We start from the raw sequence: 15,762 nt of genomic DNA on the forward strand, positions 1-15,762 counted from the left end.
CAAGAAAATAAAAATATATGACAACCATCTCAAATCCTTCTGAGACCAAAGATCCCACCACTTTGGCTATCGGTAGAAAACCTAGCCTTGAATCAGCACTTGGATGGTTGTAGAAACCCAAAGATCCCGCAGAGGGCCTTGAAAAAATACATGAGCCCCCCCGGTGTTCACCACACTATCAGACTCAAGCACATACTCCGGCAATGGTTGTTTGTTCCTCTTAAACTGCCACTTACACTGACCCACAGCTAAAGCCCTCTATTTGAAGTTGTGCTACAGAGAAACCAGCTACATCTCCATGAAATGCAATTTTCTGACTGTTGGCCTTATTTTAAACAAGACTACATTCTAACTGAGCTGTTTTCTATTCCTATTCCAGCTTTTTAATTCAATTCGTGTTTGGGAGAATCTCATGAATATGTTAAAAAAAATGTCTGGGTCAAATTTCACCTCAAAATCAAAATTTTTTGTATCAAGAAAACACAGCCTTTTTTAGGGCCATTATTTGCATTGTGGCATTATTTATTTAAAATTTTGCATATTTCTCCCCATTATTCACAACCCAAAAATGAATGGGTTCGTCCAAAAGCTGAAAAAATTGGTTTTCACAGGCTGTATACGGAATTAGGATGAAAATAAGGTGCATTTCAAACTGTTCTGAGACCAGTGCAGACAGTTAGCACAATGGAGGTTAAGTCAATCACTAAATTGGGAGCAAGGGAGCATCCTATAGCTTTCCTATGCAGCCAAGTGCATCCACTCCAAACATCTGGTCAAAATTTCAGTTTCAGGCTGCAGATGATGTTTGAACCACTCAATATGGTAGGCAGACATGGCACAATGGTAATCAGTACATACATTCAGAATTTATTAAACAAAATTTTATTTTAACATTGTTGGCAGTGATTGGACGATGCTGGCCATTCCTTTGAATAAGCATTATGCTAATTTCTGATTGGTAAAATGCTTCAGCACTGGCTATCACTTGTTTGTTTGACTGTGTAAAGAGAGAACAATGAGATTTTGTTGCCAAAGTAGACAAAAAACATTGTAACAGAAAGTCAGATCAAGTCAAACAATTTTTAATTGTATAGTTTTTTAATTTGTGCTTTGCCCAATACCCAAAATCAGCTGTAATGTCTGTAACTTCTCAAAAAACATGAATAACCAACACTCCTGGAAACGTAATAAACAATTTGATTTAAAAAAAATCTGACTTTCTATAGTTTGTTATTATTTAAAATGTCACATCATAGTCCCGCTGTCCCCATATGAGGACATACATTTTTAGGAAAACTATTTGCTCTTCCAAAAAAAATTAATAAAAAAAAAAGCATTTTTATTAGGGGCCACTAGTTACAAATCAAAAAGGAAAATGGAAAATGCACACAACAGTCATGCTCGGGTCTCAGGAGGTTAAAGTACATTTGTATTAGGGCTGCAACTAACAATTATTTTGATAATCGATTTATCTTCGATTATTTCTGTGATTAATCGATTAATCGGATAAAAACTGTAAGTTTATTACCTGTATTTTATTTAAATATGATTTTTCAAAAAACTGATATGATAAAGGGTGTAAGGATTTGGTTTGATTTACATTATTGAATTTGTGATTCTATACCCTCACAAAACTTTGAATAAAGCCTGAATCATGAAAAGTTAAGTTTAAATTTATTATTATTATTACTTTCAGGACATATACGAAACAGTTCATTTACCTGTAAAACTTAACAAAAAATGCTCATCATTAAAGAGTAAAATGATCCATAGGGCATGGAGTGTGTCATGGAGTGGGTCAAAAATGTATTAATAGAAATATTAATAATTCTGCCCAGCTGAAAAATACATAATTATGTTAGATGCATATGCCTGTACACTGTCACTGATTACATACATACAAGTATTTTAATATCATAGTATTTATTTTCACTGATTACATGTTTCTAAACTATTCTTTTAAAAAATTGTGTATGCTCATCCAGTAAAATAATGTTTTATAAATTTATGAATTTATTTAAATTTATGAAATCAGACATTACATGTGACATTATCAGGAGGACTTTCAAATATCAGGACCATTAGCATTATTATATATTATATTCAGCATTACATACAGTTTAATAAAGTACAGTCATCTGTAAACCCTGTGCAAATTCACTCTCACGCTGAAAAGACTCATCCCGGTGCTCACTGTATTACATGTGCTTACATGGGCAGGAGAAATACTTTAAAAACCGGCACACCTTAACTGCTGAGACTTCAGTCTCATATCCATGAAAGATGCACAATTGATTACATTGAAACTGAAATCGTGGTATGATGCTCGACAGTTTAATCTAAATGATTGCGCAGAGCTCCCTTTCTTCACTGCGATCGGTTTGATTTATGTGGATGTGCGCGCTCGCATAGAAAATCACAGTAAAATGTAAGTGATGCGCTGGAGAAAAACAACTTTCGCGCATCAAACAGCACAATCACTCTGTCAACTCACCTGACGCATTAACCGCTCCACATTAAACTGTATGCTTATTATGATCTTCTGTGAAGTGTTTATAAAGTGCTCTCGTGCACTGGACAACTTGGGTTGTGTTTTTTCCGCTTCCACTTATCTCCGTTGTTTTTCACGAGTTTCATAATGCAACACATTTTTCACTTGGCTGTGAAGTGACGTCACTGACGGGGCTTCTCCATGCTTACCGTAAATATCCAACTAATCGATAATGAAATTCATTGTCGATGATTTCCATTATCGATAATTATTGATTATATCGATTAGTTGTTTCAGCCCTAATTTGTATAGTACAATTGTAAGTATACATAATTGTATAAATTCAGTAAATTTGTTGTACTGAATTAAATTTATGCTTTAATAAATACAAAATAATTGTGCCTGCATAATTTATTTATTTTTTAACCCATTTGCATTTATATGGAACAGTGCAGTGGAATTACTGAAATAAAAAAGGTAAAACCTGAACTATCAAATGCTTTGATTGCCTTATGTGTCTTTAAATATGACACAAAAACTTGTTACAGTCTGATTATGGAGTTTGCATGTTCCCTATCTGTCACTCACTCGACGTTGTGTCGATGTAGTGACACTAGGGGTCACTCTTGGGAGCCCCAAATACCTCTGCTTTTTTGAAAAAAGGCCAATGAGAATTGGCAAGTGGAATTTGCATGCCACTCCCCCGGACATACGGGTATAAAAGGAGCTGGTATACAACCACTCATTCAGATTTTCTCTTCGGAGCCGAGCGGTTCTATTCATTGAAGCTGAATTCATCCGCGAAGTTCATTCACCTCATCTGCTGGATTCTACGGCACATTTCAGCAGCTTCTCCCCCTCTGCACTCGTGGAGTGCAGAGAACGCCCCTGGGCGCTTCGGGAGAACAACTAAAAGAGTATATTCTAAAAGAGTATATTTTCTTTCTAAAAGAGCGGCACACACGGAACGTCTTTTTAAAGATGCGTTTTAGTTTGTGTGTTATTCCTGGTTGCGATTGTTATCTCTCTGCTTCTGACGGCCACGATCGCTGTCTTACATGTCTGGGCGCTGCCCACTTAGAGACATTGTTCGTGGATGGGTCTTGTCCTCATTGTGAGAACATGACCATGGCAACGTTGCGGTCGCGGCTTGCATTCGTAAGAAAGCAAGCCACCCCAGCGGCTCCCCGCCTCGGTCCTTCTACCTACGGGTATGAGGCCATGTCGGTTAGCACTGGGGGCGATTTGGGGACCTTAATGGGACCACCTCCACCGGGTATCCCCCCACGGCCTCCCATTCCCCAGCACGCCGAAATGACGGACATGTTTTCCCGGGTGGCCGCGAGCATCGGGCTAGAGTGGAACCCTCCACTCTCCCCTGAACCCTCGTGGCTCGAAAATTGGTTCCTTGGTTCCACCACCGTTCCTTTCTTCCCGGAAGTGAATGAGGAGCTGACAAGATCGTGGGAGGCACCTTTTACTGCCCGGTCCCGGTCTTTCAGCTCCCCCGCTCTCGCTACCTTCAGTTGGGCAGTGGTAGCTCAGCGGTTAAGGCTCTGGGTTACTGATCAGAAGGTCGGGGGTTCAAGCCCCAGCACCGCCAAGATGCCACTGTTGGGCCCTTGAGCAAGGCCCTTGACCCTATCTGCTCCAGGGGCGCTGTATCATGGCTGACCCTGCACTCTGACCCCAGTCTAGCTGGGATATGTGAAAAAGAAGAATTTCACTGTATATGTGCAAATGTATATGTGTGATAAATAAAGAAAATTATTAATTATTATTATTCGATGGTGGAGCGGCCAGGGGGTATTCGGTGATCCCCCAGGTGGATAAGGTGCTCGCGGTGCACTTGTGTCCGCAGAGCGCTGTCACCTGGCGCGGGCGCCCGAAGCTCCCGTCCAGGGCCTGTAGGTTTACATCATCCCTGACGGCTAAGGCCTACGGTGCCGCTAGACAAGCCGCCTCCGCCCTGCATGCCATGGCTCTCCTGCAAGTACACCAAGCCAAGGCGCTAAAAGAACCTACAAGCGCTGTCCCAGGAGGAGGCAGACCCAGCCTTAGCGTTGCTGTGTCCGGTGCAAGCTTTACGCATCTATTTGGATCGCATGCAGAGCCTTAGAAGCTCCGAGCAGCTCTTTGTCTGCTTTGGTGGACAGCGGAAAGGAAGCGCTGTCTCCAAACAGAGGATCACCCACTGGGTCATTGACGCCATCGCGATGGCATATCAGGCTCAGGATGTGCCACCCCCTGCGGGGTTACGAGCCCACTCTACCAGGAGTGTGGAGGCCTCCTGGGCCCTGGCCAGTGGCGCCTCTTTGGCAGACATCTGCAGAGCAGCGGGCTGGGTAACACCCAACACCTTTGCGAGGTTCTACAATCTCCGGGTTGAGCCGGTCTCGTCCCGTGTATTGGCAGGCACGAGCAGGTAAGTTCCAGGACAACTGGCCGGGTGTACCGCTTGCGCATAGCACCTTTCCCCCCTCTTGAGGTGAAGACATGTGCTCTTGACTCCCAGTCGTGTTCACAGACTGTGATCCCTGGATGACATTCCTCCTTAGCCCTCTGGCAGTTGAGTTTGCGGAGAAACTCGCTGACCGGCCCAGTACGTGCGCTAATGAGCCCCTGTACTGAGGTAGGTGCTCCACATGTGCTGGTTCCACAAAGGCGACCCCATGTGATATCTTCCACAAAATCGTTTCCCTGTCGGCAAACTGCATCTTCCTTGGTCGCCATGCTCTGTAGAAACTCCTCCCCCTTTGGGTAGTACCTACCATGGGACCTCTCCACATGACATACTTCCGACAAGACTCGGTAAGACCATGTGACCTATTCCACTCAAAATACTCCCCCCCCCTTTTTGGGTGGGGTGTGGTCTCCGTGGTGTCTTCCCCTTGGGAGGGACACCCCCTGACGCAGACACTTATGGCTCCCAGTCAGTTAACAAATTCCACTCTTTTTGGGGAGAAAAGAGAGGGAAAGATGCCTCGGTTGGGCTAGCCTGTCCCTATAGTTGGGCAGTCGACTTGTTCCTGATGGAACGTTCGACGCTCATAAGAGCGTTGGGGGAAGTTACGTGATGGCCTGGTGTGCTGGCTACGAGGCACACAGCGGTCTGCCGTCACACACCACCAGTTCATGTAACACAGTTCATATAGTTGTGGCATTTTGTATGGGGACCCCTAGTGTCACTACATCGACACAACATCGAGTTAGTGACAGATAGGGAACGTCCTGGTTACTTTCGTAACCTCCGTTCCCTGATGGAGGGAAAGAGACATTGTGTCCCTCTTGCCACAGCGCTGAACTACACGCTGAAATGGCCGGGAACCTGAATGAGTGGTTGCATACCAGCTCCTTTTATACCCGTATGTCCGGGGAAGTGGCATGCAAATTCCACTCGCCAATTCTCATTGGCCTTTTTTCAAAAAAGCAGAGGTGTTTGGGGCTCCCAAGAGTGACCCCCTAGTGTCACTACATCGACACAACGTCTCACTCCCTCCATCAGGGAATGGAGGTTACGAAAGTAACCAGGACGTTTTCAATACTGCAACTAAAATCTGAATACTCCATTTCTTAATTGTTTATTCCAAATTGCCAGTTTTTCAGGTTAAAGTTATTGGACAATGCTGTTTACATGTCAATTTTTAGTTTGCACATTGTCTTAATGGGCCAACTGTTAGTAATTGCAGTCCATGCAAGGTAGCCATCGTATATGTCCTCCAGGAGAGCGCTCTATCTGTCAATCTCTCTATGCCAAGGTAACTGTCAACAATCACTCAATTAATGAGCCTCTGTTTCGCCCTTAGAGGACACCGTAGTCATCTAACCCTGGGGCCATCTCCTGAATTTCTTAACAGGACTGGTGGGGAAAGTGATCTAACCTTTTATTCCAAAACAAATATCCCACTACACACAGTGTTTCAGGCTGCGGGCTAATTTCCATTCCACTGCTCAGCAACCATTTTAAATGACCTGCCACTAAGATTAATCCTAACCAAGGAACCTTAAAGTTCTCAAATGTGCCTCCATCTGACTCCCTATATTATGTACTATTTGGAGCTATTACAGTTTAATATTGTAGGCAGATGATAATGTGAGGAATTGAACAATGTCAGCATGAAAGGTCAAAACCATCAAACTGACTGACATTAGATGAATGGCAGAGAGCCCGCTTAACTGTGGGGCCTAGAGCATCTATAATTAAACATAAGACCAGTTTTAAAGGCTCTGCATAAAAGAGCAGAACAGAAGTGGCAGTGTAGGTAGCCCACGCTACAACCCATTCTGCCTCTGTGACTTTTAACACCCTGTCTGCCAGTGCAAATGATACAGAGGCACTCTGAATCTGAAGCCACCCCTGCTGCTTAAAGACTTCAATGCGTTCAGCCCAGAAAGAGAAAAGGTATTATGAAAGCGGATGATTCATTGCAAGCAAGTCTGATAACTACCATAATCAATTGGCTATTTGGCCATCAGCGAGTATGTGAAGTAAAAGTCCAACAATAAAAACGCCTGGTCGATTATAACGATATGAGATACATTATAGCAGCACAAAATTACTGTTGATTGTATAAATGCTACATCTTTAAAGATCATGGGTTTTGACCCTTGTAAATTCACACATACAGTATTAGCAGCAGTGCTGAGTAATATATTCTTTCAGCAATAAATAGAGACAGTAATGTTGTCTGTAAAGGCATTTCACTCTGCAGTCGGTAAATTGTCTTCCATTGTCGTCCATTAATGTATTGTCATACATTTGTCAAATTATTGATATTGCTGTTATTACTTTTTTTTTTTATATATATATATATATATATTTTACTTATAGGGGAAATCTAGTTGTCACCCTTTTTTATTCCAATAAATATTGCACAGTGTAGGTTTATTTTTGAAAGTCAATTTTTGTAAAGGCTCACACAAAATTGTTTACCCTTAAAACAATTCTGAAACACAAACCAATGATGTAAAACTAGCATACAAAAACATAAAAAATGTTTAAGCCAACAGAATCTATAATTAATAAGTTTAACTAGGACTGTCAATCGATTAAATTTGTGAATCAAATTAATTACATGATTTGAATTGCAATTAACCACAATTAATCAATATTTACTGAGAAAGGCCAACAAATAATGATAATTGTGCATATAATTAAAATAATTATAAATATACAGTATATAATAAATATTATAATTCAGATCATTCAAGTACATTACATTATATGCATATATTGTGGCAGCAGACAAGTTAAGCATTTCTGCAATACAAAAAGTGTATTTGTTCTCAGTCCAACTGTCTCTGAGTGTAAGAGCGTGTCATCTGTTGAAGGCTGTGCTGCCAGTTGCTCTCATTGGTTTGACCAAGCGTATTGCCTGTACAGCTGGAGCACTGACTGCCCCCTACTGCCACATCAAGGTTGTACATTAAGCTTGTATTGGTCCAATGGTAGGATGTTCCTTTTTAGTTATTATGGAATTTACATACGGACAGGAGCCATGATTAATTGTGTTATTTATTTATTTTATTTTTATTTATTTTTTTGCACTTTATCTTTCATAAGATTAATCGCACTATATGAATGCCTTATATCATGTTTTAAAATATGTAACAACTTGACCCAATAAAAATGTGACAGCCTGCCCCGAACTGACATTTCCAAAAAAAATACCCTTGTCCTGAGAATACAGTTCAACTTTTGATTTAAAATCTTCATTACATTCTGCAGGCAACCTTTGCCTTAATGCCAGCGTGGTTTTATATTGTTCACTTGTTTACCTAACAACTATTATAAAAATATAATGATATTGGAATTTTAGTTTGGAACTTCAGAAAATAGAATACATAAAATTCATGAAATTATATGTAATACCATTCTTTACCAATTTATTCCTCTAGTCTGTCACATTAAACAGCCTACACATTTCTCTCAATAATATCAATGCATACCATGCTCTACCATGAATACCTATGAAAATCTGTTAACATGCAACTGCTTTATTACCATATCCTGTTACACTTTACACATGAACACTGCTTTCATTCAGGTCGCAGTAACCAGTCGAGAGCTTTAATTCAGATTTTATATGTCCAGCATGCTAATCAGCAAGGTAGATGTTCAGGCCTTTAGTCTGTAAGGACACATCAGTGATGGGGAGCAACTAACCTATGTGAAGTTATGCTACTAACCTAATTACATATTTCTGCAGCTTGATATACATTTTCAAATATAGTCAGCGTTGTAACTAGGGATGTGCACGAATAATCAGCTAATCGAGTAATCATTCTGCACCAGCTAGTCGACTATTATAAACACTACTCGAATATTGCAAACTGATTTCCCTTGCTCATTTGCCTGTTGTTGGCAATGCAGAATTATACTGTACTTTCCCCCTTCTTTCTCCAAATCTCACTCTTACAATTGAGTCCACTGGGGGGCACTGTGGATGTGTGTCATTGAGGTGTTGGATAAGAGAAGGAATTATGATGCCGTCTGTGCATTCAAGCAAAGCCAAGTGTGGCAATATTTATGATATTTTGATTCTTATTGAATTCCACTCTATTAGTATTCGGTTCTTGTTGGATTTATGCAAACCAACAAATGAGGATCTGCTTTTATGGTGGAAAGATAATGTGAAGTGGTCTGAGAAACTCGGAAGCTTATCAGACCAGTATGTGTACGGTATGTGCGTTCAATCCCTGAACACCGACAGAGCACATTTTATAAAAGCCAACTTTAACCATTGTTTTTATAATAATAACATGTGAAATGATACAAATGTGATAGCCTTAATGTAGACTCCGAATTTGTATGTATATGTGCATTACCTTAATGCTGTCAGTGTTGGTTTCTACGTAAGCTCAGGGTGAGTGCAAATGTTGTTGTTTTTTCACTGCTGTTTTTTTTAATTATTATTATTTTTTTATTATTAATGCCTATTGCTCATTTCATTTTTTCCCCCAATAGAAAGGCATAGTTTGTTAAAGTTAGCTTATTTTGAGACCGTTCTTGGTAATGTTTGTTAATAAAACAAAATATAAATTTCACATACTGTGTGTGTCATACTTGTTATTTTTTACTTACATTTTAATTTATAAGTAATCAATAACTATTTTTTTGTGGGTTAGAGTACTCGACTACAAAATTACTTGAAAATGCCCATCCCTAGTTGTAACAGTTTTGAGGGTTTTTGTCTGTTAGTCTTTTATTATTCTATAGTCTAGTGTTGATATATTTTATAAGTTCTTGTCTCTTGTTGCAGAACAGTTGGGCTCCAGAAGTACTGTATAAATGCCATTTAAAATCTCCACAGCTAAACTGATTTTTAGTGGTAACCTACACACCTTTAAAGGGGTAGTTTTGAATTTTGAATTCTGCCATAATTTACTCACCCTCATGTTGTTCCAAACCTGTATTAATCTCTGTCTTCTGTGAAACACAAATGGAGATGTTAGGCAGAACATTAGCTTCAGTCCCTATTCACTTTCATTGCATTTTTTTTCCATACAATGAAAGTGTATAGTGACTGGGTCTAACATTCAATTTAACATCTCCTTTTGTGTTCCACAGAAGAAAGAAAGTCATACAGAACACATGAGGGTGAGATAATGATGACAGAATTTTTGGGTGAACTATCCCTTTAAGAATTTCTTTGAATGAAGATTATGTATGTCAGACTCTGAGGAGAGATCAGCTGTTGAGTGCATTTCAGCCTTGAGTGAGAAACATTGAGTGAATTGGTAAAGCAAGAGGGGCTGATCATCAAGCTATCAGCTGGAATTCTGCAGTTTAATTATGGTTTTGAACTGCACATTTCAACTGTTGCCCAAGCTATTAAGTATAATGCTCTAATAACCTGAACCACTAATGATCAATTGTAGCGTGGTTTCATGTTAATAATGATAATGATATTAGCCTTGAAGGATAACAACAAGGTCAGAATTAGCATATGTCAGTCATGGCTTTGGCTAATGGACATTGATAGAGTTAATAATTTACAGGCTCTCTGAGCATGAATCCACCTTTACCGTGGCTTATTACTGACAAACTCGCCTTCAGCTTGCTCACTGGGGTTCTAAATACAATTATTATTTAATTATTTATTTTTATACAAAATTTACAATCATATTTAATCAAACTACACAATGATGACTCTAAAGGCAGTCGCACACTGGACAAGAAGCGCCATGCCGCGTCACGGCTAGGACACTGCACAGGTATCAAACACAGGTCACGTCGATGCAGTTCAGGTAGCACACAGTACACACAGAAGTTACCAAGGTTTTTCCCTTCTTCAAGAATGAACAACACTAGAGTAAATAATCTTTGTCCTTTGATAATGTTTTGAGTCAAATTTATTGGAAAATATGTAAGTTGCGCTTCATGGCGTGGCAGAAATTTGAGCAGCATCCGGAGTAGTAGCTGGGTGCCGAGTGGCGGCGGCGGTGTGCGTACTTTCATAGAAAACTATTGTTTCTAATTTTAGAATGTGCCATGTCATCTGCCAGACGCGTCCGGTGTGCGACCCCCTTAAGTCTTTATAGATATTACAGTTTCATTTTCTGTTAATGCATGATTTTCTGTAAAGCTGCTTTGAAATGATGTGTGTTGTGAAAAGCGCTATACAAATAAAAATGACTTGACTTGACAAACTGCCTGCTTTTCAGTCCCCTTGAGTGACAGTGGAATTGCCTATGGAACAGCAGTGAAGGCCTATATTCTGAGTTCACAAATATTGATGTAATATGTGACAAAGGGTTGACAGGTCTTGCTTGATGTTCATAATTGAGGGGATCGGGTTTGAGACTTGAATTGAGTTCTGGAAGACATGAAAATTCCATTTGTTTTCACCATGGAGGAATTGATTTTTAGCAATAACATATAAACCTTTCAAGACAGACCTCCCAGGGAGGTTAAAGTCAGCATGAAATCAAAACTGACTCCGTTTACTTTCTCAAAGGTGCTGTAAGCGATTTTAGCTGTTCTGGAACTTCCACCTGACTAGCCGTCGAATTAGCCACGCCCCATCTTTCCAACTCCCCCGCACTCCAAAGACACGTGCACACACAAACACACTAGAAACCGTTGTGTTGGAGCAGATGGAGGCAGGAGGGTGACCCCGAGTAATTTGCTGTCCGACCCTGAGCATTTCGTGGGAGCAAGACACTCATGGCAAAAGGTCTCAAAAGTGATCTTAATAGTGACCGCCCACTCCCACAAAATATTGCAAATGGCATATTTGAGACTACCTACACTTTGAAGCAACTTATTTGGGGAATATTTTGCAATAAACTTTAAATATACAGCATTTTATACATCTAGGCCACATCTACACTAATCCATTTTCGTTTGAAACTCAGTTTTCAATTTCCTAACGTTACCGTTTTCCAAACATTTGGGTTATGGAGAGCGGGTTTCAATGTCTAAAATGCCATTTCACCATTTTCCGGTGAAGGAAAATGCCATTTCAGAGTGGATGAGAGGCATAAACGTATCAAAATCAATGTATTTTCAAACAAAAAAATATTATTGTGGACGAAACCATAGTCCATGACTTCTAGGCAATGGTTTTCAGTGTATAGTTGTTTTTGATTTGATTACAGCACTCGCAGTTAATTAAGTAGTTAATTACATAATAAATCTTGTTAAATACACAATCTTGTACCTCTGTCTATGATTATATTTTTAAACCCTTTATTTTTTTGCTTCTAATCATGCTTCTAAGCTGGTTGGTGTGGTTCAAGGCTTAGAAGTTTTTATTGAAGAATTTTCTGAAATGCCTACGGAAAAAAATGAATAGGAAAAATACTTCTGGAACCAAGGCCACTTAAAAAATGGGTGGTCACTGTCGCGCTCTGCATCACTGTGATTGGTGGGATGATTTTAATGCACTGCTTTGGAACATTTTAAAGGAACTCCATTTTGCTGACCATTGATATTGCTTCTCCTTTCAGGTAATTCAACAATAACTTGGCATAGTTTTACTGTTCTAGATTGTACTGTTTACAGAATAATATTTGATTGCTTAAAATTACAGATGAATAGGCAAATTGTGGGTGCATATTAAATTGATGCTCTACATGAAATGATACAAACCCCCGAAATATAATAACTAAATGCTATCCACTCTTCTTTAGACATAAACTCTTTAATCAAGGACTACCAAATTATATACGTGTGTGTGTGTGTGTGTGTGTGTGTGTGTGTGTGTGTGTGTGTGTGTATGTGTGGGCAGGTTTAAGTGGTTTACGAGGACTTTTTTTTAGGTTACAAACTGGTAATTACAAGGGTATTATGCTATAAATGTGGTTTATGAGGACATTTCTAGTATCCCCATAATTCAAATCACTTAAAAAACATACTAAATGATGTTTTATTGAAAATTTAAAAATTCAGAAAGTTTTTTGTGAGGGTTAGGTTTAGGGGTAGGGTTAGGGAACATAATCTATATTTACAGTATAAAAATCATTATGTCTATGGAGAGTCCTCATAATGATAACCGCACCAACATGTGTGTATGTGTGTGCATGTGTGTATGTGTGTGTGTGTGTGTGTGTGTGTGTGTGTGTGTGTGTGTGATGAGCAATCAAGCTGACAGCTCTGAGTCCATTTAGCAAGACCCCCATATTTAGATAACTGGTGATGACTAAAGTATCTGCACTGCTTTTTAAAAGCACAATATTGTTTGAGGTAATCATATCATATGAAGTGGATGTCAGGAAAATGTGTCTCAAAGCCAAGGTTGTGCTACTTGTGGTTTCATCTGTGAATTCATTTTTCAAAACATGTAAATGCACTTGTTATAATGCCACACATACATCTTCTGATTCAGACACAACACACACACAAATGACAGTCTACCTGAAAATCTAATTATATTAGCAGCAATTTTGGGACATCCTTTGCACAAATCCAATCAGCTAAAACACACAGGCTATTCAAACAACTGAGGTTACAAATTTCAGGTCAGAGACAAGTTGCATCCTGTATGAAGCAACAACGTTTACATTATCAGTGTTCTTATGGATGTTGTTAAAACAAAAGTAGTGCACACTGCTCCATGACCAAAAAATAAATAAATACATAAAATGAACCCAACACAGAGCAACAGCTCATCACTCTGACTCCTTAAGCCAATGCATACATATATGATAAAGGATATATAGAATTATGTATAATTATATACTGTGTATATACAATGTGTGTGTGTGTGTGTATATATATATATATAGAGAGAGAGAGAGAGAGAGAGAGAGAGAGAGATAGAGAGACAGACAGACAGATTTTTTCATATTTTTTCATACATGCATGTTTATCCTATATTTTTGAGAACAAATGCCAATAAAGCCTATTAAAACTTTAATTGTGTTTCAGATTAAATACTAGTGGCAACCTTTCACACCAAAACAAGCAAGTCATTAGTTGCCTAATAATGCAAACCAGATGTATTCATAACGCCATTACTCAAATGAACTGAAAATAAGGTATCGTGTTCACATTTGTCATAGCTTGATTCATTCACATAAATCAATCAAAAGTCGTGCCGTGACTACAGAAAGCTGATGCTTATGTGCAGTGCACGTGAAAAAAAAAAAAAAAAAGGGCCTAATTAAGAAACTATTCGCGTTGTATCAGCTCCCTCGGTGGTGCAACTTTGATGACGGTACATTTAAATTATAACTGAACTAAAAGAAGATGAAAGCTCTCATGGAGCACGGTACCTACCGGCAAAGGTGAGGTGAAGCAGGTAGATTCCCATAAGATCCATTTCTGCGCTTTTCGGATGAAATCTGACTCCAAATATCGTGTCAAGTATCGTGTTATTTAATATCTGCGTTTACCATGATAGAAAAACAGTCCTATCACCGGCAGAGCACATATCAATTAATGTTGTTTAAGACTCTTAAAAATGGTTAAAAAATAAATAAAATAAAAAATAAAAAATAAAGCAGATTAATGTCCATGGAACATCTAGTGCAGCCGCGCGCACCGCTCCGCGAAGTGTCAAACTGTCAAACAGGACAGTTTAAAACAAAATAAACCTTGAGATTAAATTAACGCGTTAATTAAAGTTCTCCGTCTGCGCCATTATTTCGTCCCTTGTATGGACGTTCGTTCCCTCTGAGGGCAAGAACACGAGTGAATGAAGGGGCAGATTTCACTGAGTGAAGATCAAACTCTGAGGAGAGAGAGGAGCGCGCGCTGAAAGAGCTCGGAGCGAGAAGCACGGGCTGTGTCTTAAAACATTTGTGTGCTGTAGACCCAAACAGCGTTTTGGGGCATCAAAGGCGCGCTCAGAGTCAGCTGAGCTGAATGCGAGAGTGTAAACTGAGCGCGGCTATAATTCCCGAAAAAGCTGTCTAGGTAGGGAGCTCATTGGGTTGTGAGTCACTGTGTTTGAAATGGCAGACTACCATACACTCAGACTACGTCTCAAAGCTGCCTAGTGAGCTCCCTACTAAGACAAAATTTTTGGGGGGAAGATGCATTTCAAGATAGCTGAGCCCAGTGTGAGATGAGCATGCCTATCAGGGCCGTTTCTAGCTATCCAACTTTTTCCTAAACTCGGAAGTGTTCCACGATTCGACTGTTTTCAATTACCGATCTCCAGTGCTTTCACTTGCATCAGCGTATATTTTAGCGGGTAATGTAATGTTTAAGGTAGCCTAAGACAACATTGACATTTGTAAAAAAAATTTAAAAAAACATGCCGATACTTCACAGAGTCGAAATGACCGTTTTTTTATAGACAGTGCCTCACCTGAGTGTGTAGATGACATGAAGCGATGGTCAGAGGTGAGTTATGTTGATATCATTAATTATTATAAGTTGTTATGACATCCAACAATTGCACAAGTTGAGCCTGAAATACATTTTCTGTCTGGATCGCTCGTTTTGAGAGTTTTTACTTGTCGTCTTGAGACCAAAGAAAACAGGCATTAGAATCATCATGACGCCGCCCAGTGGTTGCTCAGGAAAACCATGGATAGGTATAAGCAGCCGCTTAGGGCCCCCGAGCCACCAGGGGGCCCTGCAAAGCAAGGTTGTTTTTTTATGTATTTTTTAATTATTATTTTTAAATATACTAAAAGCTGCGAGTAAGAAGGCAGCTATTATAGCTAATTTAGACTGTTATAGTGCGCCCCCTTGTGGCCCGAAAGGGAAGGGAGAATATAACTGCAAGGAGAGAGTTATAGCTAGATGTGACAGACACACACATCTACAAGTTGGAAGCGAAAAAGGAAGAGGAGGATAAACACACCTAGACTAG

At 39.6% G+C, this 15,762-nt stretch overlaps 1 protein-coding gene across 1 annotated transcript in view; it reads right to left on the reverse strand.

Moving 5' to 3' along the window:
- Nucleotides 1–14,707, reverse strand: part of LOC127418363 (GDNF family receptor alpha-4-like) — a 78,497-nt gene extending 63,790 nt beyond the window's left edge. The window contains exon 1 of the mRNA XM_051658970.1: nt 14,217–14,707. Coding sequence (XP_051514930.1) covers nt 14,217–14,259 — 43 coding nt within the window. The 5' untranslated portion in view covers nt 14,260–14,707. The remainder of the gene's footprint in view (nt 1–14,216) is intronic.
- Nucleotides 14,708–15,762: the final 1,055 nt, after the last annotated feature.

This window comes from Myxocyprinus asiaticus, chromosome 27 (genome assembly GCF_019703515.2).
Source record: "Myxocyprinus asiaticus isolate MX2 ecotype Aquarium Trade chromosome 27, UBuf_Myxa_2, whole genome shotgun sequence".
In the NCBI taxonomy this organism is placed as follows: domain Eukaryota; kingdom Metazoa; phylum Chordata; class Actinopteri; order Cypriniformes; family Catostomidae; genus Myxocyprinus; species Myxocyprinus asiaticus.